General features: G+C 45.1%; 2 protein-coding genes across 4 annotated transcripts; one reads left to right on the forward strand and one right to left on the reverse strand.

The window, feature by feature from the left end:
* Nucleotides 1–427: 427 nt before the first annotated feature.
* On the forward strand, nucleotides 428–9,532 carry stom (stomatin). 2 transcript variants are annotated; one of them, XM_037484007.2, is made up of 8 exons: nucleotides 428–623; nucleotides 1,892–1,918; nucleotides 2,267–2,376; nucleotides 2,715–2,787; nucleotides 5,488–5,570; nucleotides 5,715–5,918; nucleotides 7,566–7,700; nucleotides 7,782–9,532. In XM_037484007.2, exons 1-8 carry the CDS (start codon nucleotides 554–556, stop codon nucleotides 7,968–7,970), a joined length of 891 nt encoding a protein of 296 aa, XP_037339904.1. In that variant the 5' UTR covers nucleotides 428–553; the 3' UTR covers nucleotides 7,971–9,532. The 2 variants fall into 2 exon arrangements, with proteins under 2 accessions (XP_037339904.1, XP_037339905.1); XM_037484008.2 differs by lacking the exon at nucleotides 1,892–1,918 and having other exon boundaries at nucleotides 429–623.
* gsna (gelsolin a) lies at nucleotides 9,533–22,494 on the reverse strand. 2 transcript variants are annotated; one of them, XM_037484004.2, is made up of 17 exons: nucleotides 22,340–22,494; nucleotides 17,464–17,664; nucleotides 16,147–16,301; nucleotides 15,769–15,930; nucleotides 15,471–15,620; nucleotides 15,302–15,391; nucleotides 14,957–15,089; nucleotides 14,378–14,682; nucleotides 13,986–14,119; nucleotides 13,780–13,870; nucleotides 13,535–13,561; nucleotides 12,350–12,520; nucleotides 11,917–12,091; nucleotides 10,775–10,896; nucleotides 10,603–10,680; nucleotides 10,457–10,517; nucleotides 9,533–10,360 (listed from the first exon to the last, which is right to left on the reverse strand). In XM_037484004.2, the coding sequence occupies exons 2-17, from the start codon at nucleotides 17,657–17,659 to the stop codon at nucleotides 10,191–10,193; spliced, it is 2,220 nt and encodes a 739-aa protein (XP_037339901.2). In that variant the 5' UTR covers nucleotides 17,660–17,664; nucleotides 22,340–22,494; the 3' UTR covers nucleotides 9,533–10,190. The 2 variants fall into 2 exon arrangements, with proteins under 2 accessions (XP_037339901.2, XP_037339903.2); XM_037484006.2 differs by lacking the exon at nucleotides 13,535–13,561.
* Between the last annotated feature and the right edge of the window lie 1,173 nt (nucleotides 22,495–23,667).

Consider the following 23,667-nt stretch of genomic DNA (forward strand, 5'->3'; position numbering starts at 1 on the left):
CAAAGTGGCCTATAAATAGTCCTCTCAGTTCAGACAGTTTATGGTGCTGGCGAGTTTAGACCCCAGGTGCCACAGAGAAAATGGTCCAACTGCACCCCAACGTTGGCATGTGGGAACTTTTTTTTTGTAAATGGACCTCTGGGGCCCTGACCTCAACCCAGCACATATTGGCTGCAACATATTTGATAGGGACTGTGGATGTTTGGGGAATGTATCCTTTAAACTCTCTCGAAGATGAAGAAAAAGAACAATACAAGTAAAAATGCTTAAAGAAAACGTTTGAAAAACAAATGCAAGATCTTACACCAGTTCTTCACCCCGGACAGACCACTAAGATTACATTTGTGGGTGAATTTGGTCTTCTGTTTTGAAGGCTGAAACGCTGCGTGGAAAATGTGCCCTGTGCGTCACAGCCCCTACAAGTCACGTGTAGGGGTAGAAGCCAAACAGCGAGGGCATCGGCCTGGTCCGCAGCAGACCACAGGCGCGGGTCCACTGCGGCACACTCGGGGCAGCTCGCCTTCACCGCTGCACATCTGAACTGCTGTCGGCCATGGATACCGACAACGAAGAGGTAGCCATGAAAGATTCCAGGAGACGAGAACGTCGAGAACGTCAATCGGGTAACGCTTGCTTGCTTCCTAAATGAGGCGACTTGACACCCTTAGATAATAGCAAACACTGACGCTCGCGCACTGACGTTAGCATGTTTAGCTAACAAGCTAAAGTTAGCTCTACCCAGCGAACATTTTTGGGTTGTAAAGACGTTTCATTCAAAAACCATATGTTTATCATTTATCATATCAACCATATTTCGACTTTGAATTTAGGCCTAGTGCTCACTGTTGTAGCATCAGTGCACCCAGCAAAGTGAAAGATAACGTCAGATATATTGACAGCAGCGTTGCATCCGAACAACGTAACGGGAGCGCAGCTGGTGTTTCACGTGAACAACGTATACATCACTCGTTGTCTAACCATATGAAGAGCAGCGATTTTATAATACCTCAAATATGGATATATTGGCTTTTTAAACGTTCAAATGTACAACTTTCATTTCAGTCTTTATTTGTACACTAGAAATATTTTCTTTTTAGCATAAAAGTAGTCAAAGATGTCCGGAACGCGAAATCGTTTATTAGTCATTGTTCGGAATTATTGGCAAAACTGCTTTATTAGGGCTTTAAATATTAAGATACTAGCTTTTGGAACCTACAAATGTTATTTTTGGATAAAGCTTAATTTGGACAGTATAAATTTTCAAATTATTTTTAATAATATGCACCGGTGGTCCTAACCACATTGTTTGGAATTTATTGAAGACTTAATTTTATTGCAGCTCAAATATTGAGAAATTATCTTTTTAAACATACACATTTTTTTACTTTGGAGGATTAATTTTCTGTACAATATTTAATTTTCTGTACAATAGTTGTCAGAGAGGTCCTGAATACATACTTCGATCATTGTCTGGAATCTTTGATTAAATAGCTTTTATTCTTTTATTAGGTCATATGTTTATTACCGTAAAAGTCAGCATATAAGTGTATACCGAGTTGACCACGGATATCCGAGTGGCTGCTGTAGTGGTTGAACCCTCAGACATGCAGTGTGTGGGGAATGACAGCTGACGCCAGATCAGTTAACGTCACTGGCTGCAATACACTGTGTTTACTCTGACTTCCGGCTGGCTTCCGTTTGCAAAGCCATATGGTGATCAGTATTGATTATGTTCGTGACGTAAGGTCGATGATGATGATGAGCAGCATCTGCAACAACCCAGTCCAATCAATGACATTGCTGTTTTTTTTTATTTTTCAAACCATGCCTCCATTATTCAACGTTACTCTTAGTCGTTCTATGGCGTCCTGACTTATAACTCTGTCTGTAGGTCCAATGAATTTACATGATCTTGAAGGTAGGGATCTCATACATTGACTGGCTGCATGTTGTCCATAGCTGATTGTGACTGAGTGAAATGCTGCAGGCAGGGCGGATGATGTGCTAAGTCTAATTAGGGCCTTAAAGTAGTGTGTGTGTGTGTGGGTGGAGGTGAAACCTTACTAACCGTACTCATTTACAAAAAGCTGGTGTTCACAGATGGATGAAAGCTGCTTCGAGGCATGGTGATTAGAAATGTGTGCTTTCAATTGGAGACAGAAGTGAACACTCTTTTTCTTCTAACAGATGTTTCTATGTGTGTCATTAAGTGTATATTGAGATATTCCCAAAGCATATTTGTCTTCTCTCCCCTTACCCCCCCCAGCGTTGGAGAATTCCGACTCTGACATTGGCTTGTGTGGCTGGCTGCTGGTGTCGCTCTCCATTCTCCTCATGCTGGTCACCCTGCCCCTCTCCGTATGGATGTGCATTAAGGTCAGCGGCTGGTCCACCCCACCGGGCATTTTGCACTTCACAAGCAACGTTTGCTGCTTTTTTTGAGGGAAATACTGAAGATGGCCCACTCTGTTTTATTAAACACATTTCTTAAATATGAGGGTTTGTACTGCAAAATCATTCCCAATATTATGTGTACTTATTCAACAGTCTTTGGAGCGGCTGAATCATTGTTTAGCATTTGCATTAAAAGTATCCTGGGTGAGCAGGATGATTGTTGAATGCTGTTTTTAATTACATGTTGTATGTCAAATAAGAGAAACAAGGCGCTCCTATCCAGATCATTCTGCTATTCTGCCCTCTGTCTCTGTACGCAGATTGTGAAAGAGTACGAGCGAGCTATTATCTTTCGTCTGGGGCGCATTTTGCGAGGAGGAGCCAAAGGTCCAGGTTAGTCCTTCTGTTTATTATTTATATATATATATATATATATATATGTACCCCAACATTTTTGACCAAGTGGATAACATAGAATAAAAGAGCAATAACATAACAACACTCCAGTAACACATTTAGACCACATTTCCTCCTGTCAGCTCCTATAGCCCAGGTTATTGAACGTTAAATCTCGGTCCTCTGAAGCTGCCGTTGCTCAGCAGTAGTCTGCTGAGTCGGTGGGACGGAGGTCCCTGGGGACCGCAGGAAGACAATAACTGTGTTTTAAGGTTCATAAAATGTAACTGATTTTACTTTCATGTCGGATAAAAGTGCGCCGCCGGCTCCTGCTGTTTTCAAAACAACCCAAAACATTTGTGCTCAGGGTAGGCTGCGTGTTTAGTGGAATATGAAACACGGAGGTGAGATCCAATCGTACGCGATCACTCCAGACACACTCTGAGATGTACAGAGATGCCAGGCCTCCCTGTCTGCCCCCCCCTCCCTCCCCCCATCAGCTAGTCAGGGACGGGCTCATCAATGCAGGCTCATCAGCAGACACCTGCCGTTTTTCCAGCAAATGCTCCACTGAGATTGTACTGCAGCCCTCTACTTGTGTCTCACTGCTCTGTTGTATTGAGGTCATTTGACTGACTAAGACAGCCTTGCTTTAATTGACTCTGCAGCTGTTTTTTTAATTGGACAAATATGAACTCGTCGTTGCTGTTTTTGAAAGGGGAAAGTCAGTGTGCGCCCCTACTCGTCACTGCTTGATTGCAGTGTTGGTCTCCATAGCCAAACGCAATACGTAAATGTCTATTTGAAAACATCTTCAGCCACGTGGCTGTGAGGGCTCCTACCCATGATCAATATCTGATAAGCATCCAATATTTGTTATTAATGTTGTTGCCTGTGAATATTGATTGTCAACTGGGGTTAACAAGTGAAACTGTGATTTTAAACCAACAGGTCTTTCATACATAGTGTTGTTTCACATATCAATGCCCATATTGTTTGTACACAAATTCTGTTGGCGTCCATATTTTCAATGCACAGTTGTATTTCATGAAAGCTGCACTAATCTCAATGAAAGAGTAAATACTCTGAGGTAAATAAATACCAGACTTAAGAGTCTAGCAGCATGATGGGCGCTCTGTGAGGTCACACTAGTGCACAGCGATGTGCTGCAAAGCTTTTAAGAAGTTGTGACCTTAAACACATTCTTAGTTCGATACTTAGAACAAGGAAAATGATATCTAGTTCAGCAGGCATTTTGAGCCTAAACCTAAACTTTATAACAATCCATTCGTAGTATTTGAGACATTTCACTGCAAACCACAGACCTCAACCTTCTGGTTGCCATTTTCACCCTGAGAGGCTCAACCTTCTTAGCATGGGAAGAATCACATGCAGGTGGGGGGGCACTCTCCCACCTTCCCCCCTCCCTGCTGGTGCAGCCTGACAGAAAAAAAGTCAAATACAGATCACACTTCCAAATTAAAACAGGGAAATGTGTGCCCAATAATAGCGAGAAGAAGCTCCACCTCAAAGTTCTTCACCAATTTAGATGTGCTCCCCGTCCACTGAGCCACATTTCTGCTGATACGAATGCATATGTTTCTGTTCAAAGAATGAGTGATGAATTCATTCTATTCTCAGCAATGTGACTGTTTTGAGAGGCGGTGGACTTGTTTAAGTAAAAAGGAAAATAAACTGCAGACTCCCACGAGGAATAATTTGCATGCATCTCATAACTGTCTTTTCATCTTTTGATTTCTTGTTTTACGGGATCTAAAAAAAAAACAGGCAGTGTCCTCTCAAAATGCTGAAATGCGACTCCTTGGAGTGCCAGGGGACGCCGTTTATGACAGTGTGCAGTAATAATAGCTCCCTGCCAGCAAACATCCCGTACCTGAGGAGCTGGAGGAGGCAGGAGCCACATCTGAAATCAGCATTTAGATCCCCGTAACGCCGCTAACCCTCTCACTCCCTCCCCATCTAAAACACACCCTCTTCCTGTAAAATTGCCACTTTATTTACCGCAGTTTAAAACCTAGTTTCACATGTCGTGAAAGGAAAATGCTTTGTTTGTGGAACTTTTTGCATCTTTATACACTCCCACCTGCTACGAGTGCAGGTCTTAATTAATAAAAGCAGGATTTGTTCCAGGATGCTTACAAACTTTCCAGCGCTCCACCAGATGCTTTCACAGAGTCTTGTGTGAGAGCGAGCGAGGCCTCTTCTCCCACCTGACAGGAGCCGCCATCGCGGCGAACGCTGGAAACGTTGTGACGCCGGGAGACTGCTGGTGTCTCCCCCTCCCCTCCTGAGCAGATGGCTGTGATCTCACCATTTAAAAACTCAATATCCTGACGGGAAGGGCAGCCCCGCTAGTCTTTTTTAAACTAATGTGGCATTAATGTTTGCTAAATGATTGCACACCTACCACATGTCTGTTTTGCTCAGGCGCATGCAACGCGTCGTCTAATGCACTAATTCAATCATCGCCGCTTGAAACCGCCTCATGAAAGCTGCGAACATCCGCGGCTTTGCCTCGCTGTCAGCACAGCTGCAGTCTTACAAAGAGAGCTCGACTTGGCCTCCTTCCATTCATCCCGGTGTTTTCAAACATTTGCAGAGACGCCGCCTCATTATTCTGTTTACAGGGGCTTTAGTCCTTGTGAAAAACTATTTGCGTTCTTGTGATTTCCGCAGGGCTGTTCTTCATCTTGCCGTGCACTGACAGCTTCATCAATGTGGACATGCGCACCATCACCTTCGACATCCCCCCCCAGGAGGTACCACACGCACACTTCCAATTACACGCAACAAACACTTTGTCACATTCAAAGGACGTCAAATTAGTTCTAATAACTGAAGAATTTCTACCTTTTTAAAAAAAAATGTATTTATTTACTTATCTGCTATCGTCCCACTCGCAGGTTTTGACCAAAGACTCGGTGACGGTGAGCGTCGACGGCGTGGTGTACTACCGGGTCCAGAATGCCACTCTGGCCGTGGCTAACATCACTAACGCGGACGCCGCTACCCGGCTGTTGGCCCAGACCACCCTGAGGAACGTCCTGGGCACCAAGAACCTGGCAGAGATCCTGTCTGACCGGGAGGAGATCGCACACAGCATGCAGGTAGAGTCCAGCGGCTGGTGGCTGAAATGCTTCCCAAGCTGTGGGGATGAGCATGTGTGGGTGGGGGAGTTGTGTGATGTGATCCTTTACCTCACTACCCAAAAATACGGTTACTGAAATAAAATGGCATTGCAATTTCAAATATAACAAAAAAAAAAACAACTTTTAAATGGATTTTATCACCCTTCTACCCCACAGCCTTGTTGGCCTCGCACAATGGCCCCTGCCACACACACCTGCCTCAGTATATCAGCGATTGTTTGATTGCCGGTGGTTTGATTCACGATGTATCGCAATATCCTAAAACCCTACTTAGAATTGTTATAAGAACGGATAAAAATTTAAACCCAAAAGTTGCGCATGCATGGACCTCGTCTGCGCTCTCGTCTTTGACACTGATTTGCCTCTATAGCTTGATGGCACCGACCACTCTCACAGGGCCGATCTTTGACTGCAGCGTTCTATTGGCCCAGGTTGAAAAAACGGTCTGTTTCAAAATGATTTGCGCAAACAGACAGCCGCTAACGCGTAGAAGCACTATCAAAGTCAAATTTTACAATATGAGCCCTTTATCGTCAGTTTACCTGACTAACAAACTGCAGTTAAAATGTAAACCTGAGGTTATCTTATTACATTACATGTTATTTAGCTGACGCTTTTATCCAAAGCGAATTACATTGCATTATAACCCATGCATTACATTTTTTTGCCTCCGTGCGCCACTCATCGCCTCATCTTATGTTCCTTGGAGAGCACGGCTCTAGAGTTGGATCATTTATTTATTTATTCATAAAAGTTTTACTTCCAGTTTATGTTTAGCTTCTGTAACTGATTTAATATTTATTCCTGATGCTCATGTAGTTGCATGCAATCTGAGTTTCAGAAGCCAAAGAAGCGTGGAGTAATAATACAGGATTCTGCACCAATATGCGCCTGCATAATTGCATTCATTAAGACATTAGAGATGGATGCTGACCTTACACAAAGGTATGATGGGCCATCCTCTGGCTCAGGATTGATCTTACAGGCCATTCAGACAACATCTGTTTGAGGTTCAGTTATCAGACTACTGTGAGTATCATGGAGTTGGGAATGGTTAAATCCAACCTGGATTCCTTTGCTGCTTTTGAGAGCCTTGAAACCGTCTCAGTAGCTTCAGACCTTGTAATCATTATTTCTGTCCTGTGCTTAATTAAATAGAACAGTAACAAAGCAGCTTCACTGCACTAAGCTCAGACACCTATCTGTTTATATGGTGTCAAGGTTCGCAAAATGTTCATCTGGATTAAATACTTGATGCATGATTTCTGTCAGAGTTGGAGCTCCATCTGCTGGACAAATTGAAAAGAGCAAAACTGTTTGTTTTTTGCAGTGGTCCCCAACCACCGGCTCTCGTTCCGTGGGCCACAGAACAAACGTCGGTCGGACAGATATTTTGTTGTTTATCTGTCAAACCTTCCAGACCGGTCTGCAAAATATTGTCTGTTTTGAAGAGAACAGAGTTTCAGGCCAATCTTTAACTTCTTTTTTCCCGTTATCACAAAAGTAATTGTTGACACAGCCAATGCTGACAAAATGAGATATTTCGCCAGAGGCTCTGGAAGCTTGCTTAAAACCTTTTTAACCACTCTGTCTCCGTCTCCTAAGTCCACTCTGGACGATGCCACAGACGACTGGGGCATCAAGGTGGAGCGGGTGGAGATCAAAGACGTCAAGCTGCCCCTTCAGCTCCAGAGAGCCATGGCTGCGGAGGCCGAGGCCAGCCGCGAGGCCAGAGCCAAGGTACGCTGGTTACCCTCCAACCGGTTCCTATAAGCACCCCTGAAGGTGGGCATTGATTTGTTGCGTCCTTTCCCCTCAAAGGTGATCGCAGCGGAGGGGGAGATGAACGCGTCACGGGCGCTGAAGGAGGCCTCCCTGGTGATAGCGGAGTCTCCGTCAGCCCTGCAGCTGCGCTACCTCCAGACCCTCAACACCATTGCCGCCGAGAAGAACTCCACCATCATTTTCCCGCTGCCGCTGGAGATGATGCAGGGCTTCATCAAACGCTGAGGAGGAGTCTCAAAACCCTGTTGTTCCAATTAGCGGTGTCAGGTTCTGTTCATTTTTCTTTCGATAAGCCGACACCCGTTGGCAAGTAACCAACTGGTAACATTTTAAAGTAAAAAACACATGAATTAAAAGGGGGGGGGGGGGTCCTTTTCATATGGCACGCCATTGATTCAAAAAGCTAAGGTGCCGCATTTCAAGCACTACATCAGATTCTATTGTTTTGCGTTGTAAATGTCTTTTCCCTTTATCTCATCTTCTGTTGCAGAAGGTGTTCATTATTCAGTTCACACTCATTGGCCACGGATCCGATACTCGTTCTATCGGTGGGCTCTTAATGCTGACGGTGCGCATCCCTTGTATACATGCAACATCACTACACACACACACACATTCACGCCACCGTGTACATTACGTATGTCTCTGCAGTGCTAAGGTGGTGTTTGTGGATCCTGTTGAACCAAAGGAGGCCAAAAGGAGCAAACATCTACAGCTGTTTTAACGAATCAAAGAAAAATAAGTTTTTCTAAACATTTCAAAGGGAAGTGTCTGCTGGAGCTGTGGCCTTACACTCTATACATACACACGCATGCATACAAGTTGCCAATACTTTTGTCACAGATTCGTAACACTTGGCTGAGATGCTGGATGCTATTTAAATGTTAGCCTTAGATAACTAGAGTAAATTATAAGCTGTAGGTTTCTAGTATTTTGTCCAACCCTGGTCTGGCTTCAAACTGAGCCAAAAGCCTTAATTTACTGCCATTGATTCATTTTACAGCCTAATATCACATTTCTATGCACTATGAAATTAACACGAGCAACTCTATTCATTTAAGTAATATTTTATTACATGAACGCTCTTTTTAGTGCAAAGCAAGCCAAATATTTAAACCTCTTTATTTATCTAACTTTAAATGACGTGTAGGTGTTACATTGTTGTTTTGATAGGGGGTGACTGAGGTGACACTAAACCCTAAATTGCTCTTTTGTGTATGGATGTCTATCAATAAGCTAATAGGTTCATGCCAGCCTCTGCCATCAGCGTGTGAACAGGTGAAAGGTGATGTGTAGTGTTAAAGAGCCAGTGTGTTTACATAGAGAGGACTGTCTGTGTTACTATATATATGTATCTATGCCATTAGGTATAAAAACAGCAGTCACGTTTTCTATTGTTTTGCTGTGGCTATTCAGGTTTAAGGCTTTGTTAAATACAAAGACTGTTACGTTGTTTTGACTCCTGCATGTTTGAGTAGCTAAAACAGAGAGAGTATTATTTTTGCTACAGATTCATAGCGAAGAATCTGGAGTGAAGTTCAGTTCTATGGTTAGTGAGGAGTTCTTTGACAGAAGAAACTTTTTTGCTAATTTCTCTTAACAATTTCCGCTCATTGAATTCTGGTATTTTATGTTAATGTTACGCACATCAATATTTTAAGTTTCTTTCAGAATGTTTTGTGGTAAGTTTCTGTAGCTAAATATTTTGTACCGTTTGCGATTGTTATAGTTTAATCCTGACAATACCAATATATGGACACTTTAAATAAAGACACTATCAAAAAGCATGATTGTCTCTGGATTTTATTCTTTTTCAGATCAGTGTATGTTTCTACAAGCCGAGCTGTAAAACATGGTAAGTGTAACTACGTTTTATTGAAATCATGACCTGGGAAACCTTCAAAAGTCAAGGTTGTGAAGCAGCAAAGCGTTGGTTTCCCATTTAAAGTTGGCTACTGCAGCGTCACACAATCTTGTATGGACAGGAACACATTATATTCACACACAAAAAAAACACGAGACATCTAAACTGAAGGTGCAAAACCACTTATCTATAAAGGCGTCCATAACTGGAACTAAAAGTAGGTTTACTGTAAACTACAGTAAAAAATATTAAGGCATTGGTTGTGTTTACTTGGCAGGTGTCATTTTTGATGTTGCAGCACACCAAGACTGTTTTCATTAGATTTCACCAGCTTTCGTTTGTTTTCAATATATAAAATAAACCGACTTCATTAAGAGAAGCAAACTCTACAGGATGCCTGAGTATCTGTTAAAGCTCTATTGCTATTGGCTTACACAAAGTAAACAAAAACAAAACCTCGAATATCCTTCTCAAAGACAACAAAAAGATATTCTATTTTTTCGGGTGCATTAGTGGGTAAAAAAGTGTTGACTGGTGCTTGCAGCTGAGCGGGGGGGCAAAGGTCACGGCGAGGTGAGATCTCACAGGGCCAGTTCAGCCATGGCGCGTTCCAGCGGATCGCTGGTCCAGTACTCGTGGTCCCAGCCCAGGAACCAGCCGGTGAAGGTCGGGGGCTCAAAGCCCTGCTTGATCTTGACGATGGGCGTCCTGCGGTCCCTGTTGGCCGGGTCTGTCTCGATGTAACGGGCCGCTGAGCCACGTGACCAAAAGCCCGAATTAGCGCGTGGATCTCAAACTTAACCCAGGATAATGTGTGTGAAAATGTGAAGATCGCAGATGTCCTTACCAGACGCCATCGCCTCAGTCTTCTCCTCCTCTTGGGCTTCGTTTCCGATCCAGACGAACACCTAAAAATGGGAGAGTTTTAGGCACATAGACCCGAGTCCAGGCTGTGCGGTGCGTCTCGAGAGGACAACGCTCTGGATTCTTTACCTGGTCCCAGGAGTCCAGGATCATGACATCGTCAGTGGCGAGGTCTTCCTGGGTCATCTCCCCGGGTACCTCCTCAATCTGAGAGGAGGAGAAGGGTTTAGTGGAGCTGTATTGATTCCTTACCAGGTCTACTGAAACCGGCGTGCGGCAGCACTCGCAGCTCGAGACTTACGATGAAGTTGCCGGTCTTGTTGGAGCAAGCAAAGAGTCGTGGTGGGTGAGCGTCCATCTTGTCCTTGAGTCTAGTAGAAGTGCGATATTCGGTCTTTCCTCCAAGAGCCTCCCAGAAATCATCTGTGAACAGGACAGAAACACTTCTAGTTATCGCTTCGGGGTCATTTAGGGTCGCTGTCATGACGGCTCACTGGAGGGGCTGTGACACTAAATAGAAGGGGACCATAGACCAAGTTTTTCCAAATACACCCGTGTTTACCTTGCAATGACATGTCAAATACTGCGAAAAACTAGCTTCAGGCGGTCTGCCTTCCTGCTGCATTCATTGATACTAGTTAGCTGATTCTGAAGTTGTTACTGCTCACTCACTAGCAAACAGTGGCCTATTTACACGGCATTAGTACATTCATCAGACTGCCTCCAAAAGAATGCTATCGGTCTAATATTTACTGCTACATGCTGGACTATTATTGCCCACTAGTAGTTGCTAACTATGTTAGTGTGCTATATGGGGGAATGGTAATGAGACGACATAGAAGAAGAAGAAGAAGACATCTGCCATCACCTAAAAGATGCTGAAAGGGTCAGTTAGTTTGTCACTATGAGCAGTGCCTTAACATTACCTATTTTCGATCTACAAAATATATTGTTTTTCACGTATCTATTTTGATTCCTGATGTTTAGTTGCCACCATCATGACAGACGCATCTCTTTGTGTTGTATTTTGAATAGGACGGGTATACACTACCAGCAAAAATGTACAGGAATAAAAGGTTGAATTTCTGCTCTGTTCAGTCCTTGTGTCCTCAGGTCTTCCGTTTGAAATTGTGCGCAGAGAATTCAGTTTCTTCTTGAGCTTTGAAAGCAAACCACCAGATTTACTGGTAACATCTAAAGGGGTGATGCAACCGAGTCTGCTATGTTTTAATATAGATGAACCCAAGAACCAACTTCAACTGTGATACTAAAAAGAAAAAACGATTTAACTTCACACTAGACTAATATTTCAAAAGCTTGTTCCCACTTTGCAGCGGACACAGGGGTACATTAACTGTGAGTGGCTTTTTAGTATGACTGAACCCCCCCCCCCCTCTCATAAAACAAAAGAAAGGAGAGATGTTGTTATTCTGTGTTCCTCACCAGTCTCTCCTCCCTCCGGCAGCTCGGAGGCCGACACTCCCAGGATGCCACACAGCTGCTGCGCTCCCTGCTTCTCGGGGTCGCTGGCACCCTCGCCCACCCACAGGAAGGAGCCGCCGGGGGTCACCAGAATAAAAGCGTCGTTGGAGTTCAGGTTGGATGACGCTGCGTCGAGCTGCGGGGGCGTGGGGGATATTGTTTTTCATTTGTAAAAAAGATTGCACTGTAAGTAAGACCTCTTAAACAGACTAAAAATAAATCGACTCACTCCGCTCGATGAATTTGTAAATCCAGTTCTATTTTGTTTCATATCTTATCAAATAAACATACACTAGAATGTGTAGTTCATTTTAACTGCGAAAGAGTCAAAATAAGACCGGGTATGTATATGTCTGTCTGATAAAAGATCTAATGGTGACCAGTGTCCTCTTACCTCCACAGCTCTGGTGTGTCCTGTAGAGTTGGAGCGCACCTGGAAGAGTCGCGTCTCCGCGGGAGCCGACTGACCTCCTTCTCTGGACGTCCCCCCCTTGTACACCACCATGGGCTGTCCTCCGAACAGGCTCATCAGGTGGGCCGGCTCCTTGCCCTGCACCACCCTCACCTGGCACACAAACAGCAACGAGATAAGATGCTTTCCAACAGAACCTCGTGCAATTTGACAAACGCCATGGCATCAGAAAGCGGCTCCCTGGTTGTGTGCAGTGAAGTACGCGCCAACCCTGTGGGAAACGTGTCGGCTGCAATACCGCCAGCAGACACACGGCGGCAGCACGGGACCGAGCCGCTGCCGGGTGGGGGGACATTTAGTTCTGTTCTTTTACTTCAAATCTCTTGTTAAGTGACGACTTGTTTCGAACAAACCTCCCCAAAGCCAAAAAAAAAAAGAAAAACTGTCAAATTCCAAGAGTGCAGGCATGATTTCACCAATCATATATTATTATTGTTATTATATATTTATGCAAAGGTCTTGTGCTCAGACAACTTGAGATGTAAGACTTATTTTCTTAAAACATCACACTGAGGTGAGATCTACAGATGTTTCCCCACTGGATCCATTCATTCTGTGAAATAACATGCTGCAAGGTTTGACACACAGTCATGCCACAGCGCGCAAACACACACACACACACACACACACACACACACACACACACAGCATGAACGTGAAGGTTATGAGTGCAAACTTAAGTGTGAAGGCTGAACACAGAAATGAATGAAGACTCACATGAGTACGGAGCCACGGCTAAGGGGCTCAAAGCTACACCAGTTCCTTTCACACTGCTATCATTCACTGGTTGGGTCATGATGTTGCAGTGAAATCACACCATAGCAGAATTTGAAAAACCGACTTGTTATTATGTGTATTTGGCTACAGAGGAGGGAGGCGGGACTAATGTTCACATACACATCCAAATCTCCTATTTTGACCCAAGTGGTCTTTCTGTGATTCCAATTGGACTCATTGGCACATTCGTTGAGCCTTGAAGGAGCCAGTAAATCAAATCCAGTTATTCACATTTACTTGTGAGGAGAAGAAGGAAACAGGAATTGGCTCTGGACATAATCATATGAGTCCATTTGTGAAGAAGAGGAGCAGAGAAGGGAGGGAGAATACCTGAGTGGTTATAGGAGCACCCACAACCTGGAGACAGAAAAGGACGGAAACCAAGAAGGACAGAAGGACGGCAGCAGCATGGGGGACGGGGGGGGGGGGCATCAGGGAGAGGAGAAAGGGTTTGAGGATGTAAAGATTAGGAAGGAGGCGACTGAGCCGAGTAAGCCGGAGGTCGACAGAGACTTCAGTAACGTGATGAACATGAGATGAACGTTGAAGGCCTCTAAAGGAACCAAGTGCTTCACCTGCACAGGGCCGCCGCCCAGCTCGTCGTCCAGCTGGGAGCCCAGGATCGCAGAGGCCCCCATTTCATCGGGGCTGGAGTCCGCCCCCTGCCTGCGAGACATTAGGAAACATGTCTGATTCTCTCACACAATTGGAAGACACCGGCCTGTTTGCATAGTGACCACAGGGTTTACTTTTGTACAACATCATCCGCACGGCTTCTCACCACATGTAGATAATGTGTCCCTGGCGTCCTCCGTGACTGTAGTTGTAAAGGATGATGTAGCTGTCTCCCCCGTAGAACTGCCCGAACGAGGACGGATCCACCTCCACCTTGTCGGACGCCTCGATACGCCAGATCTGTCAATCAGAAGAAACTAGAATCACGCTTCCGCTGACCCGTCACGTCACAGTCTAGAGAACAAATGTCATCACTTGGTTGTCATCACAGTCAGACAATTGTAAAATGATCACATGAATGATGACTTGAAACTCGAAACCCCTTCATAAGATGAGAAAGTAAAAGCAGCTGAGACCTCCTCCTATTTCTGTACTCTTATAAAATCACATGGGAGTGAACCAAAGGAGACCCGGCGTTCCCGGCTCCGCCCCCCTCACCTGCTTCTCCCCGCTGCCGTCGTCCACCATGCCGTGCTGGGCGGCCATGGCGGAGGAGTCGTGCAGGCCGGACGCGTCGAAGGGCACCTTCTCGATCTTGGCGATGCTGTTGGCGATGTAGGCCACGCCCAGGCCCACCGTCTGCTCTTTGTCCCGCCAGTTTTTGAAGAACTGCTTGAAGAGCGGCGTCTCGCCCATCTCCGGCAGGATCTGCACCTGCGTGTGTTTGGGGTAGCCCATCTTCTTGATGAACTCGTCGGCTGCTTTCATCGCCTCCTTTCGCTCGTCCATGTTGGCGTCTTTGCCTGTACGAAAAGATGGAGGTCGGGATTGTTGTTCTCACAATTGAAATGGAGTTCAAATAAATGGAGAAAAATAAGTTTTTCATAGTAAGCTTAGCACAGAGAGCCAAGCTTGTTGTTTCAATCTCTGCATTAAGCTAAATGTATTCCCACTGTAGCCATTGGTCCAAAATAAGGTTGGACTAAAACTCTCTATTCTAAAGAAACAGCTGTAGAAACACCACTCAATTACGTGGTGCAGATGTGGTCTGCGAGGTCTAATTCAACCTGGACCAACCTTTCCAGACGAAGATCTTTCCATCGGATCCGTGGTCCAGAATGAAGCAGTCGCCGGACTCCAGGGCGCTCTGAGCGAACGGGTTCTCCGCTGCCACCAGCGCGATGGTCATGCCCCCGCTGGCATTGGACACCTGCAGAGAGTCAATTCAAGGCATTGAAAATGACTGTCAGAGATCATTGAGTGGAGCACCAACCTTTTGCCATTATTGTATTGCAAAACATTTTTGACCTGATCTTCAAACCAAAATCACATATATTTACAGATTTTCATTTTAATATATTTCATTGTATCTAGAAACAGAGAAGAAAATGAAATAGAAAAGGACAGAGTATGTGTTGTCACCTTGTACAGCTTGGCCATCTTCCTGTTTGAAGCATCGGCGATGATGTCATCAGACGCTCCTGCGGGCAGATCGGGCTTTGGGCCTAAAACCTGATGCCAGACGCAGCTCCAGTTTGATCTCAGAACTCTGCTTGAGACTTCCTTTGTGGTCTCAATGTACTGATCTCACCTCCACCATCTTCTCTCTCTCCATGCCCTCGTCGCAGACATAGACCTGGGCCCTCCCGTTGCGCTCGTTGTCACGGATACCCTTGGCGACCTGAGTAGCCTTGAGCTTCTCGAAGCGGTTGCTCTGGGAGCCGCACCACTGGTAAATCTCCTGTGTGGCGAGAAGGAGAGAGCTGAGCTGCAGGAGCAATCCTTAAACAAACCAAACATGTGTGCAACATGTGGTGAATGACGATAACAGGGACAATCACACGATATTATCCCGTATCCCTCATATGGATCTGAGCTGCGTGACTCACAGCACCCAGGTCCAGGATGAAGCAGTCGCCCTGGTTGAAGCTGTCCCAGCTGACCGCCACCTCCGTTGCCCGGACAGAACGCCGACCTTTGACCTGGAGCAGCCGCAGCATGACCACCTCGTTGGTGACCACATGCTTGAACCCGGAGGCCACGCCCCCTTTCTGTGAGATAAGGGTTGCATTTCAATACAAAGTCTTTTTAATAGAGGTGGCTCCGATTTCCAATAGTGTCGTCGCAGGCTGGCTCTAAATGGATACTGATTGATAAAATACTCAACACACTTTCCAAATAGCTCAAAATGATCACAGCTTTAGCAATCAAATCCCCACAAACCACAGCGTTAAGGATGTTTTGCAGCTATAAACCCGCCATCTTACCATGTATTTGATTCCTGACTTGAAGTAACCAATAAAGGTCTTGGACTCGTATCCCTGGACCTCGCGGTACTGGATGGGTTTCCCCCCCAGGAAGTCATCCATTTGGACCGTAAAGATGGCCGCCGAGCCGCGCTCATCCTGGGTGCAGAAATCACCTGCGGCAGAGGAACCACGGACACGCAGCGCTGTCAGTCCCCTTGTGCATTTTGTCTCTGCAGTCATCAAAATGTCTTTGAAGAAGTCCGTCTCAGAGGACTCAGTGAGTCAGGGGATCATTCAACGTCATTCTAGTCCACAGCACGTGGGAGTCTTCACATCAGACCCAGGTTATTAGTAAATGCTGTCCATGATCGATCCAGCCGACTAAAACCAGCACATGAAATCAATTAAAAAAAACGCAACTCAGCTTCGACCCTTTGCTGTTTGCAAAATCAATCAGACTGCTGTCTTCTGCCCAGGCTCGGCTACAGGACCCATCTTTGAGTTTGGATGCCAGTGTGAACCTGACGGTAATGACATCGATGCCCTGGTCTGTCCTGGTAGGACCATGAATGACAACATGGTAAGAAAATTGGAGTGTGGGTGGGTGAAATGATCCTACTTGTAAGGTCAAGAAGGAATTCTCACTGAATCATCTAAAAGGAAGTTTTGATGCATGGTTTTCATTTGACAATGGTAGTCAGACCAATCACCCGTGTGAAATACACAACCCAATAAATAAATACACATTAACTTGTAAAGTAATCGAATGTATCATATATTATTGGATTATAAATAAGCGTTTGGTTACGAATACTTATTTACCGACACAATACCATTATTTAGATAGTTGGGAAAAGAAATGTCAGCTATGAAATTCCGCCGCGTCCTTGTCGGCCTTTCAAGTCGGATCACAAAGCACATCTGTCCCAGGAAATGAGGCCTGTCACAATTTCAGGCGCTGATCCAAAGCGGGAGCTTGAGACGCGTCGGCAGCAGTAAGCACAGCTCTGTCTGCTAATGATGTTTTTTCCGTTCTCATCCTAGCAGAATCAACGTGTCACATGCAAAGAAGGATTCAGAAATGTTTTGTCTCTTCTTGCTTCTACACATTGATGGTTATCATGCTGCCTTGAAGTGGAACCCTTTTTATTGTCACAAGTATCTAATCAGTGTTTTTCACTGTTTAGAGGGTGACATAAGCTAAATCCCTATTTACCTAAAGTTAGATTTTCCAAAAACAAAATAATCCCAGAAGGAAAAATGCAGCCATTTAGCATTCAATAGTGTCCCGTTAATAATTCATATCTTAATATATCTCCGTCTCTCTGCACTCACCCAACCAGAAGTGCAGGTCAAACTGCAGGTTCCCGGAGCGCTGTTTGATGGTGTTGAGGATGAGGTAAGCGTCTCCAGTGTAAAATCCCCCGTACAGGTTTTCGGGGACCGGCACCAGGTCGAAGTTCTCCACCCTCCACACCTGGAGGCCCTGCTTCTGTCCGGCCAGCTCAAACTGTGGGTGTTGCACTGCCATCCTGCCTGCGGGAAGACAAACACAAAACTGATGTTTATTGCTTTTCTACCGACCAGACCTGGACCTGCATGTGTTCCCGTGGCAACAAGCTGTGATTTTACCCGCCGGATCAGCAACCAAATACTGGATGGATGAGAGTGGTGGAGTGTGTGTAATAAACCGGGACTTCCTATTTGTAAGACGGCTGCTTTGGAAAGCCGCTCCCCTGAAGGCTGACTTGTTTCCATGGATACAAAGATAAAGTTTAGGGTTATAGTTAGATATTAATGCTTCGGCAGGGTGAGTCACTGTTTCCTCCCTGACAGGAAGAGGAAGTCCTGGTGGTTATGACTCAGGCGTAGTCATAACTGGTGGAAGAAACCCTGCGTGTGACTTTAGATCGGAAAAGAATGGCGTGAGCAGACATTTTGCTCCTCACTTTGTGACATGGCACATGAGTCCAGTCCCACACACATTCATGCTGCCTCTCAGCAGCATGTGTGGATGTTTGGGACTTTAAAGCAGGGAGTTGAGCATTCTGGTGATTGTTTAATGTTATGGCCGCTTGCGGGCTGTTTACAGTTATTGCATCAACAATGAGGCAATCAGCTGATTGCTTTGGGGATCTTTTCTAAAAAGAAATGGTCGTTTGATACGAGTTTCAAAAATGTGCTTGATATTTGCACAATTTCTATTCGAGACAGCATGAAGAAAGTTTTAGTGGTAAAAAGGAACTTCAAAGACACGATTCTAAATACAAATAGCATTTAGAATCTTAAATATTATTATCAATACAAAAATGTATTATGTAGTTAAAATGCTGTTCTATGGTTGAAGGTTCAGGTCAAAGTCCATTTTTCTCAAATATGCAAAGGTAAACAGATATGTCTTCTGAGATTTTGCAGCAGACTGGACTAGAAAACAGAGAGCAAACCGTGTCTCTAAAGAGAAGCACTGTTCCCAAATTAGAGCTTGACCTCTATGAAAAATGGCTTCTGTGAGCTTCCATTGTGCCTTTTTTATCCTTTATTTCACTCGTTTAATTGAATGACGACGGTCTCATAAGACATTCCAGCTCTTAATGTTCCAAACTCTGAAATGCTCTCCAAACTAGAGGCCACGCAGTCGAGAATGAGAACAGAAGCCAGTTTTCCTCGGGATGCCGCAGTGAGCAGCTGCCTTTCTGTCTGCGTGACTAACGTCCACACTGGAGCAGGCCTCGCCCATTCTTCCAGGCGGGCTGTCTGCCCACAAACATGGCAGGAATCTGCTCCCTGACCCTGACCCTGGACGAGGGACGTGGCTCCGCATTTCCGCATCATGTGACCATCGCACTCAGTCAAAACAGCAAAGAGAAAGTTTCCAAAACAAATGGGGAGCCTGGAGACATTGTAGATCAGCTGCAGGCGGAACCTCCTGCTCCTGCGTCACGGTTTGGCCAGACGAAGCCAAACTGAGGCGGGTCGGGCGCCTCCACTGGGATCTCCTTAATTTGACGGCTCAAAACATAATGTGCACGTTAGCAGCTCAAAAAGATGTGCAGTCCCTGACTTCACCAGCCTGAAAACAACATGCCAACGCTGTTAAGTGGGCTGTCACTCAGGAAATTCAAAGGATTCTCACAAGGGAAACACTGACCGCTCATGTTTGATGCTCACGCATATGGAAACTTACAGGAATACTGACCCAAACAGATTTCAACTGTCTAGGAGGGTGTCCGTTGCTATGGAAACATTCCTTTCATTTTCTACAAGAGTGGTGAAATTGTTTTGCCGTGGACCGTGTGGCTTTAATCGGATCAGGTCCCTGTTGTCGGATGTCTGTTCAGGCCGCTGATTGGACCAAGTGGAGTGAAAGGGCCAGATGAGACGATTCAGTCCTTCAGGTGACCACGACACAAAGCATCAAAGGATGCTTAATGTACCGCATACAGGCGTGGAGTCTGTTGAAGACGCCTTCATCTAGTGTATTGTTAAATTTAGAAGAAAAGGCTTAAGATTTTGTAGAGTTGGATGAGAAGGATTGACCCTGCCAGGAAGGAATTAGCCTAGCTTAGCATCAAGACTAAAAGCAGGGGAGAAAGAGGAAATGGTTTGTACAATACATCCTAATATGCCAACCAGATGCTCCAAAATGCTACTTCCTTCTTACATGCGCGAATATACAATCAAAAAGATACAATCACTTGCTGTTTAAACTTCCGCTTAAATTGGTACGCAGCCATCCAATCACATCTGTCGCCATGACAGATGTGAGAAATACTGCCGGAAAACTTGTTGTAAAGCTTCATTGAAAGCAGATCCTGAAAAGTCTGAGGTCTATTTCATGCAGTAGCAGCAGCAAAATACCTCTTACACAAACAGAAAAATATCCCTTCTTGTTCTGAAGGCCTTTGTTTCTGTGGCACTGAATAAATACAACTGCCTTTGACTGTGATCTTCTTCTCTGATGCAGAGTTGTCTTCCGTCAGTCTTTGCGCGTCAAAGATGCTTTGTCCCACAGTGTGATACTCCTTCTTAATAAAGCAAACATCAGAGGGGAAACCAGCTTCCCTTTCACCTCCCACTCAGACAAATCAAAGCCCGTATTTAAACATGTGACTAAAGGTCGATGACAACAAAATAAAATCTATTCAAGGATGTTAGATGATTTTTTTTTTTTAACTAAATCATTTTGTTGAACATTCCATTGACCGGGTGGCAGCATTTGTTCAATGTTCAAGGCTGGATCAACTGACTCAACCACAAACACAGCTGAAATAGAACTGGTCACGTGACCATTGGATAGTGCTTCTTCTTTGGCATGACGGGATAAACATATGCTGTCTGCAGGCCGCTCTGCAGAACCGAAATTATTCGTCCAGTTTCGCCCCCCCCCCCTCATCCAAGCAAACCGCAGTGAGTCTGTCATGACGACCTCAGATTTTGTTCCCCTCCCCCACATTCCCCAGCCTTGTTTTGTGTCTGCCTTCCCTTGAGGCTTCAACACTTGAGCTACAGCGTCATATGACACGCGTGTGCTGCTTCGAACAAATCACACAAGCACATATGAGTTTCATCTGTGCCATCTGTCTTTTATGGGCTTCCATGCATGCACTATTTTACTATCCAGACCAGTCCTCTGGGATCTCAATCAGAACGTTTGTGGAAACAATTATACATTAACTGATGCCTCCCCCCCCACTCACAAAAAAAGAGATTCCTCCTTCAGGAGGAGGAATTCCTGATGAGTCATTTTCTCCACGTATGCCACTCTCTGCCTCTCGAGGGCTGACAGGCCGTCTTCTCTCAGGGCCGATTACGCTGCGCTTCCCCTTCATCTGTTTAGCAGGCGTCGCACTAAAACCAGCAAAATGGCTGCTTGTGACTTGATTATTAAAGGAGAATGCTTATTAAGGGAACATCTAAACCCATACATTTTCAACTAAACACACGCTTATTAACAGCAAATAATAATAAGGTATGAAATTTGATTTATATCCCAATATTGCAAAGTGTTATACGATACAGTTTGTGTTTTTATTCTTCACATATGAACCCAAAGCTGCCAGCAGCATTTGTGTGTTTTCAGGAAAAGGTGTGGCCTTTTTCTTACCTCGGCTGGAAAAACGTTGACTATATTGAAGTCAGAGTGAAAAGCACACAACTTTTTTTCTTCTTGTATGTTTGTATGCTTCATTGAATGTCCCAATCTCAACAAGGACCCACTGTGTCCAGAACACAGCGCCTCCCTGATGGTTAACATCTGACGTACGTTTAGTCAAGGGAAACTACGTGGGGACGGTAAGGCGAATGTTCTGTATTTCAATATGTCCTCAGGACGCGGTAGACAGACACTGAACTACGGTATATGTGTAACCTTCATAGCCCCAGTTTTAAGCCAATGTTTGCTCCTCCCTGATGCCTTCCTGCTCACGCCACCTCCACCTCTACTGAAAGAGGAAATACAGGCCTGTGATTGCATGACAGCATAAACTGCATGACGCTGCCTGGCCAGAAGACTATATTTAACTTGTGTTTACAATTAAACAGTGGGTTTGGGCCCCCCTATCATCTCCGTCCAGGTGACAGCTGAGTGTGGATGTGAGACAAGCTTTCTGATTGGCCAACATAGACATGTCTTTATCTCCTGCTTTCAAGCACACACACACACACACACACACACACTCAGACACACTCACGTAACAGCTGCTTTAACTTGTAACCACTTTGGGGGAAGCAGTGACTAACTTCCTCAGTGGACAGCTGTTTGGCTGTGTGTTTCCATGACAACCACAGATGTCCCGAAATAGAGACAGTCATGTTGACAGCTGCTGAGGAAAATGCTCAAAAAACTTGCTTTTAAATTATGAATGTACTGCAAAAGCCGTGATGTTAGGTAGATCTTTGGGTCTGGTGCCACATCACTGCAGCCTGAACTCACTCACAACTGTCGGGGCAGAGCGTTGCCGAGCCCGAGGCCCACTGTGACATGGAGGCACACGGCGTTTTTTGAGTCATCGTGCAGGGTTTTCACTGCCTGTCCATATATGGCATCCAAATAAAAGTTGTATACTTCTCCAGATGAGGGCAGGACCCGTAAAGAGTGTTACGAGCAGAGGGAGCGCCGCTCATTACATCCTAGAAAAAGTAACGGTTCGATCCGTAGCTGCTCTAATTGAAGCGGATCAAATCAAAGCACCGCCTCAGCGGAGAAACGTACCTGGGCCCGCGGTAAATGGTGATCTGTGGTCGGGTGGTCGGGTGGTCGGGAGTCCTGTGGAACCTGGATGAGCCGCGGTGGTCCCTTGGAGCTGCAGCGCGGGGAAAGAGGCGTCGAGTCGGCGTGCTGACGGAGTGCGGAGCCGCTGTTTATGTGCCGGGACACTCCCAGTTAAACGAGGCTCCTCCTCCGGCCCGTAGCTGCTGCTGCTGCACCTCCCGCAGCAGGGGAGCGGCCGACGCGTGGGCGCGCACACGCACGGTGAGGCCTATAATCGTCCGCGTAATCTCATCTTCAGACTTTCAGCCTTTGCAGCGACGTCATAAAGGTGAGTGCTTTTGTTCTCCGCAGTGGATCGGATGCCAAGGTGTTCACGTTGGACCAAAAAGTTGGAGACACTATGAAAAAAAGAAAATACATTTCCTTCTTGACCAACACTGCCCCTACCTGGTTCTAGAAGAACACCTCGCTTGAAACGCAGACATGTTTTCAAACAGTGTATGTTTTAAGAAAAGGAGATTTGCCACCCTGTTCCCTGCTATGAAGACATTTACTGGTTACATGACACCATACTTACAGCACAGCTGCTTGAGAAATTGGTTCTGCATGTTCATTATCAGATTTCTTTTCTGTTTAACACTGTTTGACAATAATGAGTCTGAGTCTGGTGTAAATTCAGAATACTTTTTGCAATTATTCCCCCGATGCTAAACACATCCAAGGTGTCATCTTTGTTCCATTTATGTGCAAAGAAAACACACTTTTTTTGCTTGTGATTCTGCATAACACCAACCAACAAAACCAGGATGTAGCGTGTGCATGTCATTTCTACAAAATGCAAACACTGTTTTTACGCTTGGGACACGTCCAATGATTACCTAAGTTACAGAAGAGAGAAAAGAGAATGACCCACAGTTAATTTTCACATAATGTATAGACATGTTATTATCATTTCAAGATGCGTTGCTGTTTGAGGCTATTGTCTAAAGATGGACAGTAAGAACACACAACCTTCTGCAGAAACATGAAGCAGCAGACAGTGAAAGTCCCTGTGGAGCTTTCTGGATGAATCTTCAGCACTTATGGCTCCACTGAGGGAACTGGTCATACTGGTTGGAGCTGCTGTGGACATTCAGTTGACTCAGTGGAGGAGATGACCGAAGCTGTCAAGCAGACTGTAACCATGGTAACATTTTATCAATATGTTCCATTTCATTGTGTATGTGCCTAACCTCTTCAGGAAAAGATTTGTTCTAGGAGCATGAAATCTACTGTTTATTATTGTAAGCTGCCATAAGAGAGAGCACGAGCACGTTAGCAAACACACG

This window comes from Pungitius pungitius, chromosome 18 (assembly GCF_949316345.1).
Source record: "Pungitius pungitius chromosome 18, fPunPun2.1, whole genome shotgun sequence".
NCBI classification, from domain to species: Eukaryota; Metazoa; Chordata; class Actinopteri; order Perciformes; family Gasterosteidae; genus Pungitius; species Pungitius pungitius.